Source organism: Harpia harpyja, chromosome 2 (assembly GCF_026419915.1).
Source record: "Harpia harpyja isolate bHarHar1 chromosome 2, bHarHar1 primary haplotype, whole genome shotgun sequence".
NCBI classification, from domain to species: Eukaryota; Metazoa; Chordata; class Aves; order Accipitriformes; family Accipitridae; genus Harpia; species Harpia harpyja.
This window is the reverse complement of record NC_068941.1, coordinates 90,700,675-90,720,204: the sequence shown is the minus strand read 5'-3', so window position 1 is coordinate 90,720,204 and position 19,530 is coordinate 90,700,675. Positions and strand designations below refer to the sequence as shown.

At 43.5% G+C, this 19,530-nt stretch overlaps 1 protein-coding gene across 3 annotated transcripts in view; it reads left to right on the top strand.

Moving 5' to 3' along the window:
* Positions 1-792: 792 nt before the first annotated feature.
* M1AP (meiosis 1 associated protein) overlaps positions 793-19,530 on the top strand; it is a 32,030-nt gene continuing 13,292 nt past the window's right edge. For 2 of the 3 annotated variants that reach the window (XM_052780998.1, XM_052781000.1), the window contains exons 1-3: positions 793-899; positions 9,356-9,648; positions 15,625-15,807. In XM_052780998.1, the coding sequence (XP_052636958.1) occupies positions 9,400-9,648; positions 15,625-15,807 (432 nt within the window). In that variant the 5' untranslated portion in view covers positions 793-899; positions 9,356-9,399. Of the gene's footprint in view, positions 900-1,373; positions 2,281-9,355; positions 9,649-15,624; positions 15,808-19,530 lie in introns of those variants that run through there. The other variant, XM_052780999.1, reaches the window with a different exon arrangement.

The following is a 19,530-nucleotide window of genomic DNA, read 5'->3' as shown; positions in this document are numbered from 1 at the left end:
CTCTCTTAACAATTATGTCACTCTAAGATGTTCTATAATTTTCACCACGATCCACATTCTCTTCTTGTTTCCCACAAATGTGCTGCAACCTGCAAATAAGACCTACACATTTCTATTCCAGATGATCTGTATTTATTATTATTTACTGCTCTGGTTATTGTGTTATCTATAATCTTCATCCACAATGACTAGAAACATCTGTTCAAATGAATGATAAAGACGCAGGAGATAAGAGATTGTTGTAGCATCTGATCAGAAACGTCTGATGAGGTATCAGAGTGTAATAGAGATTCAATGCACATTTATTTTAGCTTAGTTTATAGTTTTATTAAGTTTATTATTTAACTGGCATATTTCATTTATAAATTAGTATATAATGTTCTGAAACGGCAAGGATCTTCACTGATTTTAGCCTGAGATCTCCAGCATGTATTCCTAGACTAAAATCCCTTCTGAAAAATGCAGGTTTTCCTTTAAACATCCATTTCCTAATAGATGAGCAGGCAAGAGCACAGACAAAAAACGCAGCGCCTTTGACGCAGAAGTGACTGTCAGTCCTTCTCCCTATTCAGCCTCACGGGTTCCTGCTGCCTGCCCGTGTGCACCTACAGGCGCGCATGCCAGCCTGTACGTGCCTATGCCTGCCTGTGGCTGCGTGGGCACATCCAGGCGTGCCCGCGAGCACGCGTGCCCACGCACACCTCACGCATACCTGTGTGCGCAGGTGAGGGTGTGCGACACGGCCCTGGCCGGAGGGAGGAGGGTCCGGCCGGCCCGGCACCGCTGCCCAGGCTGCCGCCCTGCCGGAGGCAGCCCTCAGCAGGGACAGCCAGAGCCACCCGTCCGCCGGGACTGCTGCGCTGCTTCTGGGCACGGCTGCCAGGACCGCTGCTGTGCAGGTAACCGCAGCGCCGGCCGCCACCTGCCCGTGCAGGGCTCCCCTTGCGTCACAGGCCCAGCATGGCTGACCGCGGAGGCCCCTCACGGGCCCAGACTGGGTGCTTCGGTAGGCAGTTGGCCGAGCCCGGCGTGGCTACAGCTGGTACATCCCCTACAGCAGGGCCCTGCCCAGCTCAACGTGGCTGCCACAGGCACATCCCCTGGGGGCAGGGTCCCCATGGATGGGGAGAAGCTTCCTCCTGACCCTCCTCCCCACGTTTGTAGACATGGCGCTTAGGGACACGGTTCCGCAGTGGACTTGGTAGCGTTAGGTTAACGGTTGGACTTGATCTTTTCCAACCTAAATGATTCTACGATTCTATTCTGGAGGAGGAATGGCACCGGCAGCGTTTCACCGATTTCATCTGCTGTGAAACCTGCCATGTTAAACCTGCCGTGTTAACCACATGGCCTTCTCCAGTGGGCACCCACCATGGGCAGAGCAGAGAGGCTCTGCTGTTACCACAGCATTGCAGCAGAACAGACGTGGCTTGCAGCGGGGGAGGTTGCCTAATTTAGAGACCTCAACTGCCACAGCTGCCTTGGCATTTCCACTGCAGGTGGGACATGCAGTTAAAATGTGCAGATTTTACTGTGTCCATCTTGTGGGCCAGAGGACAAGTGCAGCAGGCTGCTGTGTGCTGTATTCCCTTATTTTGAGTATCCGGTCACAGGGCTCATGAGTGAGGTAGTATTGCTTTCTAAAGCTTTTGAAAAAATAGTACAGGAAATATGAACCTATGAGAATGTTACAGTGAGTCTGAAAATTTAGAGACTCAGAGGTGACATCCAGGATACAAGGAGTTTGGGCTGTAGCACGTCATCTAAACACACAGAACTGTGTTTGTAAGCAGCGGGCATACATTAGTATTCTAGGGATTTTATTCTTGATTAACAAGAATTGTTATTAACACATCATTAACACATAAATGGTGTTTTCTGCCACTTGTGTCCAGTAAAATTTGTTTATTCTTTTATAAAACCTCTCAAGGACAGCTTCCAGGCTTGAAAAATCCTAAGCTACACCTTAGGAAAATTGAAAGCCATCAAAAAAAGGCAAGGACAAGCTGAGCAGGGATATGATTTTTGTCTAGAAATATGTAAAAGGTGTAAATAATGAGGCAGGAGAAAAGTTATGGAAGGAAAGGAAAATGCTGGCACAAGAACAATGGTATAAAATGGCCAGACACCACACGTTTTGGATGGAAATTACTGGAAGGTTTCTCATCACTAGAGCACTGAGGTTTAGGAACAGTCTGTCAATAGAAGACAGAAAGACAATAGAAGACGACAACGATGACCGTATTTCCTGTGGGACAGGAAGCCCTAACTACTTTAAAAGTAAGTCTTGACCAGTTAACAAGGAAACTGCATGACACACTAACTGTGATATTACGGCAAGTTTCATTGACCAATCCTGTATTCCTAATACAGCATGACATTAATGTCTTACACATCCTATCATGAGATTGCTTCTAGCATAACCTGAAAACATATCACTTGAGATAAATTGCAACTGGCCATCAGCATTATGTGCAACCTTCAAAAGAGTGTCAAGTGCTTTGAAGGTAGGAAGGAGGAAGAGTAGGGAGACGCAGCCCCCTGCTACATTATTCTGCCCAGGAGCTGACAGAAGCCCCGTTGTTTTTCTGTTGTTTCTTGCACCAATTTTTATTTGTTAGAGGAAAGTGGTTTGAAGAGGGAGAGATTGGAGCAGGGGACTGGCTGCTCTCCACAGCATTGTCCCCTGCCAAACTGCGGATTTCCTTTGTAAATCTGGTCATGAGTTTTGCTGTGAAGCAACTTTAACTCCTACTAGCACTTCTGTGTTACAGTGCAGCTTGTGGGGGAGCTGCATAGGAAGGGAGGCTGTAGCGTCTGAGGAATCCATCTGCACCACAGGCTGGTGTGTACTTCTCCTGAGGATGCAGGCCTTGGGATCTGTGAGGATGTCTTCCTGCTCTCCTGTACCAGCTAATGCCTCCCCACAGGGCAGATTTGAGAGGAGCAGCTGTTCCAAACCTTCTTCCCAAAACCCTCACCACAGCAGTTCTGTCTGATTCAGCCTCTTGCTGTCCACAGTCCAGCAGAATTTGGTGTTGATGGAGAAAGAGAAGACTGGCGGCTTTGGTCTGATGTTTGTGATTTCAGCATTGCTTTTGGTCGTTCAGGTGCAAGCCCTATTCAGTCACGGTTGGGAAGATCCTGCGCAGAACCAAAGCAGAACCCAGACCACGGTGTTAGATTTCTGGGTCTAACCCTGAGAAAGGAATTACCTCAGCTGGCCAAGTGGAAGTGGAGAAAGGAAAGCGGTATCTTAAACCCTGCCCTCTGGCATGTAAATGCTCAGGTCTGGGTTACGGTGAGGCAGCTGCTTCCACTGCAGATGCACATACCAGAGTTCTCTCCTGGTGCCATTAACTAAGTTGCTGCATTCAAAAAACCAGAAGAGATCACTCCTCTGCTGAAGCTGACGTGGTTATTGCCACTAATTGTTTCGTACGCTGGATTAATGGCTAGAAAAGACATTCAGAATGTGTGAGGTATGGCTTCAATGCTGTTCTTAGGGTGAAGAGTTCACATAAGATAGCCTACCTCTCAGAAAAGTGCCCTGATCATCAGGTTAAAGCATATTTCAAGGTGTGATGGGAGGGAGATAACAGTCCCCTCTTGCTTCATCCTGTTTCATTGCATTGAAAAGGATTCAAGATGCCCTGTGTCAGGGAGTAGGAGAAAGAAAATAAAAGTGAACCCGTCTGTCTGTAAGGCATTACTATGGAGGACAATTCTAATCTGCTCTGATATGTGCATGTATCTCATGATTTCATGCACGCTTACTAAAGCACCCTCAGTGATGATTGCCTGTCTACGGTTATGTATTGAGGCTTATGAATTATGCAGGTTTTTATCTGTTTAATGTGTGTGTTGACTTCATATCATTCTAGTTTCTTAATCAAGATGCCAGGCAGGATAGAGTATATGCCCTATGAGGCTTCATTAATCATACATATAATCTCATCAAAAAGATATTACAATACCTAAAAGTTTTAATTCTGAGAGTTCCAGCACATCACTCAAACAGAAGTCCCTCATGATAACACAGCTTTCCTCAGAGCATTCTTGATGGGTTTTATGAGTTGGCTGGTTGTTCTATAGGGGCACTTGGGCATATGCATTATGCATCAGCTTGTCCTTGTTTTGCTTTATCTGTCAACACACTGGTTGATAAGCATTCACAATAATTTGCTGCATCATTTTTAGTGATTCAGAATTAGAAAATGCCTTTTTCTAAACTCCTATGATGTTATAATTCTTCTTCTTTCAAGAAAAAAAAAAACTATAAATGTTATAATGAGTGATTTTAACACTATGATAAAGTGACTATTCTTATTAAGATTTGGCGATTTTATGTCAATAAAAGCACAAGCCTAAAGCCACTTATTTATTATTGTTTATAGCACTCGTGTATAGAAAAACATGTAATATCTTCTGTTATATAGGATCTTGAATAATTTTGTTTTCAGTAGCTTGATTTTATGCTAACTTTTTTTGTTTGTTTGCTTTTATTCTTTTGTTCATCCTGACCTTTTTAAATAAATGCCTTCCTTTCTAGGCTAGGTAGACAAACAGATATACACCAGAGGCCATCCACACTGCATAGCCACTTCACGGCTCAGGCTTCTCCATGGCTTGCTGTTTTTTTCTCTAGTAAACCCACTTATTTCTGCAGCTTGATCTGCTTTCCACATGCAAATATTCATGTTTCCCAGGGTCTTGAAGCTTAATCAGAAAATGGCACGGTTTTAAACCAGCTAGTTTGAAACTCCTAATAGTAAATATATGAAAATAGTGACATAGGGTAAGACCCAAGATCCATCTCATCCATGAACTTCTGGCCCACAGCAAATGCTCTGGGAAGAGTCTAGGAAGAGGGTGAGTCTGCAGTGATGCCACTGCAGACCACTCTCCCTGCCTCCAACTATTTGCAGCTCGGGGACTTCCTGACTTGAGGGTGACATAAGCTCTTATCTTCCACTACCTCTGCTGCTCTTTTGGTTAATTGCATTTGGCTATATTAAAATGTATAGTATGTGAATAAGCCCAGTTTGATAAGCAACTGTGTTTAGCCCTTATAAATGATTCTTCTTTGCAATGTCAGTGTTTGTGTCTTCTGTAAATTTTATGAGGTAAATTTTTGTGTATCATCTGGTTTCTACCTAATTAAGTAAAAAATAGATTGCTGTATAACTGCAGTGGAGACATTTTACTGAATAATCCTCATTTATAGATATCTGCAATTTCTCCATTAACGAGCTCTTAATCTATTAATTGAGGGGATTCATTGCTTTTTATAGTGATATGGTGACTAAAAGCAAGTGTGTTTAAATTGAATGCTTCATAGAGGCAAATTATACTCTGCTGACACTCCTGTCTCGACCACTTAGGCCTATATGTAATCCTACTAAAATGTATTGATTAATGAGATTTATTTGCATAATCATGCAACTATTTTTTAATTTGTTATTGACTGCATTATATCACTGTTCCTATGAATTTGCCTGGTACGTACTTTATGACATATAGGCTATTGCTATCTGAGTCATTTTGCGTGCTCTTTGAGAAGAACATTATAGTTACTCTGGAACTTGCACAGCTCTGGGATGGGTTAAATGTTAACAGGAATGGTTCAAAGAGCTACCGGGCACAAAGATCCCCTTTCTGAAATGTAAAACTCACAGTCCTAGCACCTGCAGGTTAATATCCTCTCTAACCACTAATGGAAAAGAGAATAATTAGTTATCAGTGCTTTTTTCTAAATTCAGATCAAAATAGTTATTGAACACTTTTTCTGCATCATTAAAGAAAATCATATCTTTATAAGCTAATAGCAGATTTATGCTATTTTGAGATTGTCTTTTGTTCTTGATGTGTTTAAGGAGTAGCTTTTATTCTTTAATAATTTACAGAATAAGTTTTTACTGTGCTTAAACCTGTTGACTGTTACTGTTTGTTGGTGCCTTTTGTTCACCATTTTGTGTGCATTTTCTTGCCAATAGCTTGTGTTATTATCGCATCTCAAGGTTTTCTTGGTTTTACTCCCTACTTCTCTGTAAACAGACCACTGTCAAAGTAGTTGTCTTCATAGCTGTAGGCCTGTAGGGTTTAGCTACCCAGTAAGGCATTCTTAACTTAAACTCATTATTCACATTTTTGTGGGTTTTTTCTTCCCACTTAGAGTGAGGATGGATCCAAGTTTTGCTGGTTCTTATATTAGAAAGAAGATGGAGACTATCCCTAGTATTCTTTAACCAGTGGCTTTGGTGTTGCCTCTCATTTACACTTTTTTAGACTTTGATATTATTTGATAGGTTTGTATAACTGGAACAAATTAAGCACATAGGGATAATATGCAACTGCAGAATGTCATCAGCACTAGCAAGTCATTCAAAATGGCAAAGTTTTCTTTCTGTCCCTGTCTTTCTAGTTCTGAAAAATGTATGTCTTCTTGCATTGAGCAAAATGTACATCACCGTTAGCAACTAGTTCTGACAGTTGATAAGTTCTGTTTTATTGAGCAATAAGTTAATGTCATATCAGCTGCTAGAACTAAAGGTTTTCACTCATGCACACTGAATTATGGTGTAGTCCCTTAGGCTAGGATCTCCATCAGTTCACTTGCTGCTTAAATGAAGATGTGATTTTACCATAGCAACCAGTTAGACTACTATACAGAATTCTTCAGTTATCCAGCCTCATCACAGCTAAGTGTAACTGGCGTAGTCTGTAAGAGAGGTAGGCAGTTTACACAGTATGTCAAGTACTGTACAGAGAACTGCGTATAAATCATATGAAAATTGCTAAGCAGAGATCATGACACCACAATTATGAAGAAATTAAATTCATTCAGTTGATAAAGAGCATAGCTAATGCAGGCTCCATTCTACTAAAGCAGATTAAAATAAGCATAGTCCTGTACAGTGTCAAGAATGAGAGAATTCACTCAAATTTAGGAAAACTATGTCTTTTTCAGAATCAAGGCTCATTTTTCTCTCTGAAACCAATGCAAATCAAAGACCCAACTCTTCTAGATTTCTGACTGCCAGATGGGTTTTCTCTCCTTCTTTGGGAAAGCACTGGGGGCTTGCAGAGTTCAGTGGTATGAAGCCTCATCACAAAAAATACAGACAGACAAATATTTTCCTAGATTCAGTGAAGTAATTTAGTAAACTCTCCTGTAAATTGTAAAGCTCCAGAAGAGACACTGATTAAAGTGGTACCTGGCAGTTTTCCATTTTCCAATGAAATTATATCAGGTTACTAGTCAAAGCAAGATACCTACACATATGTACATGATCTATCTATCTGTCTATCTAACATTTTCACCAGTTCTGAAATGTTAACCTCAGTTTTGAAATTCTATCTGTGATCACTCTGTTTTGCCTTCACTGACAAACATCCTAGAAATACAGAGGTTTTTCTCTGATGATACTTAAATCAATAGAAATACATTTCTTGCTCTTTTCAAGACTTACAGAAATTCTTACTCCAAAGTGCTGGAGGCTGTAGGAAATACAGTAGCTTGTCTCCTCAGTGAACATAAAAGAGTTATTTGTCTCAGCTGAACATACCACACAAATTATAGGAATGCATACTGGCCTGGGTTCTGACCAGAGCCCAACTATGTAAATCCAGAGTTGCTTCAAACTTTTACAAAGCCTGCCAGGGATTTACACAGCTGTAGGAAGAAAGAATTTTTTCTAGTTCATATTGAGAAGGTATGTGCAATTATACAAACACTTTTCTGGGCATAAGTAGACTTGTATGGTTACATACTACAGTTATTACCAAGACCAAGACACATTTTTAAAGCATTTTCTATATCCTTAGAAACAGCACTGAGTGCTTTGTGCAGGTATGTTTAGATTTCATGAAGAGAAGATTTCAGGCAGGATCTTTGTTCACGATGAAGGAAGAAAAAGAATTTTTTAACAGGAAAATGCTGGCTGTTGTGCTTAAGATGTATGCATTGAAGAGAAATGGCGGAGTGGGAACAAATGTCATATTTAAGGTCTGAGGATGAGTGCATGTGAATACTTTGCCTCTAAACCTCTGACCCAAACTATGAGGTGTTTGCTCAGGGCTCAGCTGTTTCCTCTGTTTTGTATGTGTGAGGCACAGCAAAGACACAAGACCTGACAGCACACTCCTCCTGTTTGCTTCTCACTTCTTCTCTGCTTACTATTTCACAGAAACGGCCAGATTTTCTTAAAGATTGTGGGGAAGTCTCTCAAAGCAGCACCAGTTGAGCCTTATGCGTGCAGAGATATGTGGTGGTGCTGCTGGATGAAAGGGTGGACATTTGAAAGGAAACACACAAAAAGAGGTGGGGGAGAAATGTGTCCTGACCACACACTCTGTTCGTGTGCCTAAAGGATCTGCGGTCTCCCAGGGTACTGCAACAAGAACCACTTCTCTTCCCACACACACAGGACCCAGGAGCTGAGAAGCCCTAATCTTTCCTTTCCTTCCTCGTGCAAGCTGTCGCCTGCAACGCTGACAGCACCACTGAGCTGTTGGCATGGCTCTGTGACACATGAAGCATAGCCACCTCCGTGCGTAGCATCTCCAGCCAGCTCTGGGAATCAAAGCTGGTGTTTGGCTGAAAATACTTTCTGTTGGAGTTTCAGACATTACAGATTTTTTTAAGGCTTGCAGCACTCCCATGTTCTTGAACAGTATGAGATACTGCTGGGCAACCTTAGTGCTGCATTCATTGAGGCTTTTGTCAGTGCAGAGAGCTAACCCCAGGTGCTAGATACTCTGAGGGACAAAGGTCGTTGGTTCTCCACCACCCACGAAGTAAAATTTATGTATATGCAATATTTTCTTGCTGCATCATGCTCACCTTTTTTGGATATGACAGCTACTTGTCTCACACTGGGTATCAAGGAGGGGGGACTGTGTCCTCCTCAGGGTGTTTGGGTATAATCACTTGGCCATTGCAGAAGTAGGAGCAGGAGTTCAAAGTCTTGCTATCCACCAGCTGCTGGAGATCACTTCTCTGCTGGAGATTGATGCTATGCACCTGAACCATACTGAAGGATCATGAGACATATCACACAGCTCATCCATGGGCTAGGCATGGCCATGCTATTAACATTTTTAACTGCTCTAGTTGCATCTGTAAGAGTGTATCTGCCATGCATTTTCTTTAGTTGAACCATTTTGTTTTCTGACTGTATGCATTTTCCATTGTCTTCGTGTGGGTTTATCTTAGAGTATGGACAATGATTGCTTTGGAAAAAGCTGTAGAGGTCTAATTCATTATTGTCTGCTATGTCTCAGGTTGCTTTCAAGTGAATGGGAAAGGGAGAGTCTCACTCATTGCTATTATTTCTTAATTTTTCCTGTTCAGATGCAGCTGAATAACTGGACATCTAATACCCATGTTCGGAAGCCATGAATTCCAGAAAATTACTCTCAGAAACGCAGAGAACATTTCCTGCTGCTAAAGTACACTGCCAGCAGCCATCACGGATTCTCATTGTGGATGTCACATCAGCTTCCTGGACCAACACTTGCTCTGTACTCTCTGAAGCTCTGGAAAACATGCTCTGTTTGGCATGCAGTTTGACAGGCCCCTGCCGTGTTCCCCTGCTGAGCCTCTACGTGGTGCAGAACCAGCAGGAGTGCCTGCTTCCTTTTACGGTATGTGTGGAATCATGTCTCTTGGGATCTAACAGACTTGAATGCAATACATCGTTTCAGTTCAGTAAATAAAGTTATGATTTACTACAAATGTATATCTAAAAATTAAGGAATCTCAAAGAGCATAGTTTCACAGACTTCATGGAAGAGGTGAATTTTATGAAAGAATATTTAAAAGGAGGAGTGTCGTATCTTTGATCTGTGAAGTTGCTTATGTGCATAAATTAGGTTTTGTGCTGTTCCCTTCTAAAACATCTGTTGCACCTCTCCTTTCATATGCTACTTTCTGCACTCTCTATACTGCTTCTCTATCAAAATTATGAAACACGACTCTGCAGCTGTAATAATTTGGATGGTGAAGTGGTCTGTACACCTGTTGATTACACAAATATTACCACTTTGGGAGAGGTTCCAGACATTTAAGGGGAAAGGATCAGAATATAAAATATTTTTGCCAAATTTGAGAAATACCTGAAATCATAGAATCATTTAGGTTGGAAAAGACCCTTAAGATCATCGAGTCCAACCATAAACCTAACACTGCCAAGTCCACCACCACTAAACCATGTCCTAAGTGCCACATCTAGACATCTTTTAAATATATAGATCTAAGTCAGTAAGAACAAGTATTTCACTCATCTAGGGATATGCAGCAGAATAAATATAGATGGAGAATGACTAGCAGCTCTACAATAAAAGTTTGGGATTACAAAGCATCATAAAGTTCACAAGAATCTATGAAGTCATACTATTATAAACAGTCATACTGAGCACTCTCATTTATACTACATTAGTGTAAACGCACAGTATTAACCCTTCCACCTTATTCAGCAATGGTGAAAACATTCTGAAATGTTTTGTCAAGTTTTCACATCTCAGGAAAGATAGAGGCCAACTGGGAAAAGAAAAATCAGAGGTCAACAGTAATTTAGCAAATGTGATCCACAAGAAGACCGTAGCTAATGGTGGTGTTTATTTTGTAGAATAGGTTATAGATAATGTGACAAGGATAACTAAGGGGATACCAAAGAAACATTTTCTGGAGATATTGTGAGATCACTCTGCTTAGGGGCTTTAAGAACAGACACTTTTCTTGCTTCCTAGGAATAATTTACATGTAATTCATCTTGGCATGTCACCGTAGGATGGACTAGGTAGTTGTTTCACAGTGGGTTCCAGGCCTGTTTTCTGTGATTTTGCATTATGGCCAAGTTAATTTGTAAGTGTCTGGGGCCAAATACCTGCTCTTGTATTCGCTAGGTATGTCCTGACACTGATCCAACATGTGCTGGCTGACAGCAACCTCAGATCTCATTTGGTAATCATGGGTCACCAGAGCACAACTGCACTTTGACACAATCCCTCTACTTGCCTCATCGTATGAGTCTTCTGCTCATAATAGGGTGTCTTTTTTATTTAAACAACAATTCCTCATTTTGATAATCACAGTTTTTAAAGACAGAGAAACCCTTAGAACATTGTTTGGCTACCTTCATATTGCAGGCTATTATATTTCACTAAAGTACCCATACATCATTAAAGCACTTCCTCCAGGAAGACATCTAGTTTTGATCTGAAAGTATTACAAGATGGAGAATCAAGTACTTCAGCTGATCATTTCTTCCAGTGCTTAATCATTGCCATTGTGAAACTTTCACCTGGTTTCTAATTTGCATTTATTGGCTTTAGCTTCCAGGGATTTGTTAATATATTTCCCCTTTTGACTAGATTGAAGAACCTGCTTGTATTTTACACTTTCTTCCTCTAAATATAAGCAGGTCCCATCTTAATCTTCTAACTGGTAAATGAAAGAGAACAAAGTATAAGTCTAACTGCAAGGCATTTTTACAGGCCCTTAATAACTTCCAAGCCCTTCTATGTATTCCCTCCTCTGGTCTTTGGATGCTGCATTCCAATACCGGACTCAGCAATGCTGTACAGAGAGCTAAAAAATACCCCCTCCTCCCGTTTGCATGACTGGTAATCACATCAGCTTTTTTGCCATAATATTGTGTTTCTCTGGGACTTGTCTAAGACAGCAAAGTTCAGACTCAAAGACCCAGTTGATAGGCACAACTCTAGTGTGAGCCCCCACTCCCTTTCTCCCCAGCTTTGCTTGGATGTTCTGCCTAGTGAGCCATCTCTTTATTTTACACATCCGCTGTTATACTGAAGGCTGTTTTTCAGGACTGTTCTTTCTCTGTTAGGAACAGTAAAGTATAGCAAGATGACTATCTTCTTCAATGGACCTAATTTCACTGATAATGATACCTGGTCTTCTGCAGCTTCCAGAATCAGGAGCAGTTCTACATCTCTATCTGATAAACATCTGCTCCGTTTCAGCCTTCTTCAGAAATACTAGGGCTCCATTGCTTTTTCTGTACTCCTGAATTTGTCCCTTTGTCTCAACAAGGCATGCTGTTTATCACATTGACTTTCTGATCTAGCTAGAGAAAAACTTAATTCTCAAAGAGGAACCAAGATAGAGTTATATTAAAGGTTGCTTATTAGACAAATCATATGAAGTCAGGAAAGCCCCAGAGCTCAAAATAGAGATTGGGAGAGTACATGGGGAAGTGTCATATATGGTTACCCCTTTCTTAGTCTTTCCTGAGCACTTGTTTATGGTCTCTTTTCCTACTGGTCTCCCCTATTGGCCTAACTCTAGCAAGTCCAAAGAGCTTCCCTGGAAAGGGCAGCGGGATGCCAAAGAAAAGGAAGAAAGTAAATAACCGTGGAGGACAATAGATGGTGACAAGAGGGGAAATGAGCATTAAAGCATCAAAAAATTTTAATGTGGGACTGAGTAAGGACTCCTCCAGCTCAGGGGCCCTGTTCCTACTGGTTTTCCCTTGGGATGTGCAGCCATCTCCCCCATCTACCAGACCCTCCCTGACAAAAAGGGCTGAAAAGAAAAAAGGGAGAAAGATATTAATTACAGGGACTAGCAAATTAAGAAAGTGAAGTGGGTGAGGGTAGAACATGTGGAAGGAGCCAGATGGGGCCGTGAGCACAGTGCCTACTGCAGCTCATGGCCAGCTTTGATGTCTCATTTTGGTAGCTTTTCTCTGGAAGCAATGTAGTGTTGCAGATTAAAATGTTTTGCTGGCCACATAGTGTGAAGTTATGAATTGCTGGAGTTGTCCAATGGAGGAGCAGGGTCACATGTGAAGAGACATGTCAAGGCCTATGGCACTGGGCTAGGTATCAGTGCCCAGAACAGGGGTGCAGTCAGAAATAGTTAAACACCACAATTTGTGCTTAGAAGTTTAACTTATGTCCCAAGCACATTCCAGAGTTGAAACTGCAGCTTGTGTAGACTCACCTAAATTAACATTTAAAGTAGCTGTGCATATACAAGAGAAAATGCAACTCTGCTGGTGCCAGTTCCAAAGGACAGGTACTTAACTGGACTTCAGGCTGCCCTGCAGCCCTTGCTAAGCCCTGTTCTGCCACAGTTAGGAGCAATACTTGACCTGAGACAGCTGGTTTATGTCTGCCTGAGCTGCAACTGCCTCCTGGGATTGCAGGGCAGGCATCTGAACTGCAGGGAATTTTGCTGTAGCACTTTGAAGAGGCTCCTGGCTGCATCTGCTTGGTGCATTTATAGAAGATTGCTAACCTTACAGCAGAATTGATGTAATGGGCCAGACACTCTTTGCACTGTGGAGTACAAAATATGGTGTCTTTCCTTAGGACTGCTCTCTTCACCATTCTGAGGCGAGGTTTGAGCCATCCCAGCTTTCTTCCCCACCTTATTTGCAGAACCACCGGAGCTGTTTGTGAACACATTTCTGAGCCCCGTGGTTCATAACTTGGTCACACTGAAAGACCATGCTGTAAACCATGGCTTCTCAGGAGTGGTTCAGTGAGTCAGAGCTCCAAGCATCTGAAGCAAAGGAGTCATATGTTCATCTGTTGCCTCTTCTGTGAGGAAGGTGACCTCTGGTAGCAGTGTCTTATATCGCTTCAAACAGATTTGGTAGAATTCACTAATAATCTCTCCTGTGGCCAAAATTTGCCAGTTTACCTGATGGGTATGTCAAGTCCTTTGAGTTCATGTTGAAGCTCAGGTGAGCTGACATCTGTGTGAACACTAGCTGAGATGCTCCACACACCTTTGGATCCTGGGTGCTACCTAGCATTGTCATGTCTATGCTAAGGAAAGGTCATGGCTGGGTAATAGATCCCAGGTAGCCTCAACTAATATTGCATGGAGAAAGAGTATGAGATGGGTCTACCATGATCCTGGCCAGCCTGGTTCATATTCAGACTGCCTTCTGTGGATTTAGGTGACCACCATAAAGTGATACCAAGTTCAAGGAAGTGCTGAGCAACATATGTGATATAAGGGTTCAGCAGCCCTGGACTGCAGGTAATCTAAATCACCATAGCAAGCAGTGAGAATATGGCCCAGTATCCTCCAATCCATGAGACTGACACAAAGCATCATAGTGGAGCATAAAGGGTTAATAATCTGTGCATTTATAGTGGTCGTCTTGCCATAATGAGTCAGACCAGCTTTCCTTGGGGCAGCCATTGTACAGCGGTAGCTGTTGCCTGAAGGAATAAAACATTTTTACAAATACCAGCTATAGAATAAATTTTCCTTTCAACACTTGCTCTGGTAGCTCATCTTTGAAGCAGGAGGGTCCACAGACCTTCTGTCAGTTTGCTTTTTTGATAATCATTACTGTGGTGAATGTCCTAAAGAACAACATAAGAGCATAAGCAATGCCCTCCTGAGTCAGACCAATGGTCCACCAGCCCAGTCTCAAAAGGAAAAGCTATTTTGGGGGCGTGCCCCAGCCCAATCACTTTCTGCAGTTCATTCTCCTCACAGAATTCCCCTAGTTCCTCAACTGTTGTATTAAGAATGATAGAGGATACATTTGAGGCTATTCCTCTTGGTATCTGCTTCTGGACCTGTTACCCATGAGTTTGTGGAACCCCTTTTTGAAGCTGTTGCCATAGTCTGACTCCAAACCCTCCTGAACACAGGTTCCTGAAGTCCACAGCTTGATGAGTAAAGGAGTACGGATATGGCAGGGGTGACTATGGCCTGAGGATATCACACCACCTCAGTGCTCCTATTTATATTCTGCCTCCATGTTATGCAGGGCCAGAGGAGGGGGGCATGCCAAACTACTACATTTTGGCTAGCCACACGCAACAGGTAGACAGCTGAGAACTTGAGGAGTGATCATGTGTGTTGTTACCAGCATAACAATCAGCTGGCTTTGATTCATATCCCTGTTTACTGTTTTATAGCTTGGCTCCCGCCCCCAGTCTTATCTCGATGCTGTAATTCAAAAGCCTCCTTCCACATTTCTGTATCAGAAATAGCGCGGCCAGCAGGAGCAGGGAAGTGATCGTTCCCCTGTATTCGGCACTGGTGAGGCTGCACCTCAAGTACTGTATTCAGTTTTGGGCCCCTCACTACAGGAAAGACATTGAGGTGTTGGAGCATGTCCAGAGAAGGGCAACCAAGTTGGTGAGGGGCCTGGAGCACAAGTCTTATGAGGAACGGCTGAGGGAACTGGGGTTGTTTAGTCTGGAGAAAAGGAGGCTGAGAAGAGACCTTATCGCACTGTACAACTACCTGAAAAGAGGTTGTAGTGAGGTGGGTGCTGGTCTCTTCTGTCAGATGTCTGGTGATAGGACAAGAGGAAATGGCCTCAAGTTGCGGCAAGGGAGGTTTAGGTTGGATATTAGGAATAATGTCTTTACTGAAAGGGTTGTCAGGCATTGGAACAGGCTCCCTAGGGAAGTGGTTGAGTCACCATCCCTGGAGGTATTTAAAAAGCACATAGACAAGGCACTTCAGGACACGGTTTGGTGGGCACGGTTGATGGTTGGACTCAGTGATCTTAAAGGTCTTTTCCAACCTAAATGATTCTATGATTATGGAAAAATATTTCATATTATCAGTTTGACATTTCCAATCTTTCAATTTCATTGAATACTGTTTTGCAGCAAGTGAAAGAAAACTTTGCACGAATTCAAGCCTGCATTTCGGAGCTCCGTTCACTACCAAGAGAAGGCTGTTTCCCACAGGGGGGAAATGGAGTGGTACAAGCTGTGCAGGATGGATTGCAACAGTTCAAACAATACAGCAGACACACAGCAGCAGGAGGCTCAACAAATAGTTCTGTTGAGGTAAGAAAATGTTGGGAAGGGAGCGGGAGCCATCCACCAGACTTGCCACTTGTTAGCACATTAAGATGATAGTCTGTTTGAGATCTAAGATCCATAGGAGGGAGAGAATAATTAAGAAAATAAGCCCTCCAAAAAAACCCATGCGGCAATCTCTGAATGCTCACGGAAACTAGACAGATTCAGGTATGGAGACTGACTTTACAGTACAGAAAAATGAGTTTGATGTCCAGGCATTTAAGATTGGATGTTTTTTCAGCTTTATTTTGATTACTTTCACAGCAGAACTATGTCAAAGGCAAAGACATTCACAGTATGATTTTCCTTTCAGACTGCAGTTACCTTCTGCGGTTATAGTGTCTGGAACTTTCACTGATACAACAGGATGTTTGTACGAAGGTTCTCATTGTGCCTGAAAGCGTGTCCACAATTCATTGAAAGTGAACTCCTACAGACAAAAGAAATGCATTTCATCTTGAGCGTAGTTGGTATAGTTGCAAAGGACAGGAAGAGCCTACAGAATGGTCGTTGTCTTGGCACAGTCCTCTTCAAATCAGTTTTCAGAGTAAAAAGTAGTAAAAGTAAAAAGGCATGGACAAGAAAAAATAAGCCCTACTTTATAAAATTTTTGGAGCTCACTAGTTCCATCTGCTTTCCAATGGGATGAATGTCAGGTTCTACCAATACAATTTCTTCCTTCTGTTTCAAGAGCTTCATGCCTTAATCAAGTGCCCTCATAAAATCAGTTGATTCCAGTATTTTGCAGTTAAGGTTTAACATAAGACTTAGCTGGAGCATTTGTTATTCATCAAAATTTAATGCTTTGTGTGTCATTTTGGTGCATCAGTGCCTGATCGCCAAGCTGACATGTCAGGGGCCCTGTTACTGACATACAGTAACCCATGCTGCTGGCTGGAACAGCAAATTACAGACATATAATTACAGTCAGTAAACAACTGAGGAGTAAATAATTGGGAATAAGTAAAATCACTAGCTATGAAATCCTGCAGCAGAGGGAAGATGCTGAGCAGAGGGAGCATGCACAGGGGGGCAGGAGGAGAAGCGGCAGCCAGCGAGTGGCCAGACCTGTTGCCGAGATGCACGGCTCCTCTCAGCAGAGGAAATTGCTGTTTCTGTTTATGGAGCCTTCTTTTCTGAAAGAGGGGCTTTTTTTTTTTTTTTTTTTTTCCCCCCTTTTGCTCTTACCCTTCTAAAGCGACACGGGTTAAACCGAAAAGCTTTCCACGTGCTTCCATCCATGTGGACGAGACCACTCCGGAGCCGGAGCGCAGGGCGCTGCACCGCCCGTCCCGCTGCCGCCGCGCCGCGGGCGAAGCCGGGAGGGTGGCAGCCGCAGCGGAGCCCGTGGCGGGCAGCCGGGCACACGGCGGCGGCTCCGCGGGAAGAGGCGGGAGGGACGGGAAAGGACTACGACCAGCAGTAGGGCAAGGAAACACGGCGTGTCGGAAGCTGTGGCTGAAGTACGCTTACATGTGAGCTACCAGAAGCGCAAGTGCTTTCAGGAGGCGTTACTGTTATATTAGAAGTACAGTTTCTTTAGCATGAGACCACGATGGCTGGTATTTATAGTACCAGAGCGCCACTGGCAATTTACTTGTGCAAATCAGATGTCTTTAGGCGACCGTGCCTTTTCCTAACCTTTAAGCCCTAAAGAGGCAAGAAGATTCCTAGCTGACTAGGAAGCATAGGAGGCAGACTTCATTATAACCTGCAATCATTTAAACCCCAAATATTTGTTAAAAGTATTGAAAATGCTTACTCTTTTGAGATTCTGACTTCAGAGGGGAAAATCCAGCAGCATCAGCAAAGCTAAGTCTCAGCAGCAGCTACAGGGCAGGAAACGTGGCCAGTCTGCAATAGGATGAAAAGCATTTTTCAAGTCACCAGTAGCCCATTTTTTGTCAGATTAGGAAGTGTAGTGGCATTAAGGGATTATATCTAGAAACTGTGGTAATATGAAGGGAAGTCACAGTAGCTACCTCAGTTTTTGTTTGTGGTAAAATATTTCTCCTAGTCTCTGACCAGCACATGCTAGTGTGACTCAGGTTGTGAAAAGGGTAGATTGGAGGTGATAGGCTACAGATGTAACTCAGCCATGGTTTTGAGGTACATCAGTGTAGCAAATACTCCATCTATAGCTCTGCAAAAGATAATTATATCTTTTAGACAACTCAGCTGTCCCCAACTCAAGAACAGTCCCTGTTAGCCATTTTCATTAGTTCCTAAAAGGAGCCCATAATAATTTCTTCATTCCCAGTAACTCAGAGGCAAACACTAGGGCTAAGTTCAGTTGGAGAGGTATACTTTGTTAGGGAAATCAGGCTTGATCTGACATCTGCAAGGCTGCCACAGCTCCATGCTCCCGGGCCCAACCAGTTGTGAGGCTGAGCATGTATTCCCAGCAGGCACATGCACAGAGAGCACATGTATATAACACATATACACATGCATGCTTGGTCACACCAATCACGGCCAGACACTCAGAGCACTCACACAATCACAGAGTGCACCAATGGCCCCAGCCTGCTCCCCTCTCTGGCTGAGCAGGATGGAGATCCACTAGCAGGAATATATATACATGTATATACACACACACATATGCACATATCTATCTCCATATGTACCATGTGGATCCCTCCAGCACCTGGGCTCAGACACTCAGTCTGCCCAGTAGCTGCTCCTGGATCCCAGTCTCCCCAGTTGCTGGCATCTGGACATACAAGTCCCCAGGGCTGCGGCCCCACTCCAGTTGCTGGGACAGATCATCATGTACACCCCCCCCCCCCCCCCCCCGGCCAGGACTCCCCTCGTCCCTCCGATAGCCAGCTCCTCCTGTGGTCTCACCCTTAGAGAACCCCTTGCTCCCAGGCCATTTCACCTATTCACCAGCTGGTCCATTTTGACCTTTGCTAACGATCACATGCTCACTCGCACTTGCTCCAGCCACTGCACCACAGACACAGGGGCCTCCAACCTGTGGTGTGGCTCCTCACACACGTGCACAGAGAAGAGAGCCCTCACCCAGGACAGAGCTGGGGGGGGAATTGAAGAAGCAGATGGGACAGACTGTGGTGATCAGGGCAGGGCCTGGCCAGGCAAGCATACTGACCAGCGAACTGTTTACACGGGACCGGCTCTTTTTATCCCCTTACCCCTCTGTTTTCCCACACTTGTTCCTTCCCAAATCACCTAGCTCCATCCCTTTGCCCACTCTTGGTTCCTCCCCTGGACATCCTGTAATAAGCCTTGTGCAATCTCAAGCTGCTCTTCCCCTGCATCCATAATGTGTCCCACACCCCAAGGCAGCAACCCCCCCTCAGTCAGAAAAGTGCTCCAGGTTTGACTCATCTTCACGGGTTTCACACCTGCACAAGGGCTCTCTGGGGACAGCCCAGGCAGTGGCCCCCAGAGGGGTCCCTTCCTCCAAGCCCCTAATTTGGTTTCCTGGTCTGACACTGTGCCCCTGTGCTCCTTTAGGCTTGGGGAAAATGGGCCTTTGATGGGCTGAGGGCAGTAGCCAGGACAGGGCATTATTTGGGCTCTTCTGCCTGTCACTGTGTCTCTCTTCTCTTTTGTGGGTGTATAGATAAGCTTCCATCACATAACCTAAAGGACTTTGTGAAATTAAGGTGTATTAGTGTAGGAAATACTCTATCTATATCTGTATGAAAAAAATAATAGTATCTGTAGATCTGCTCCCCGCAG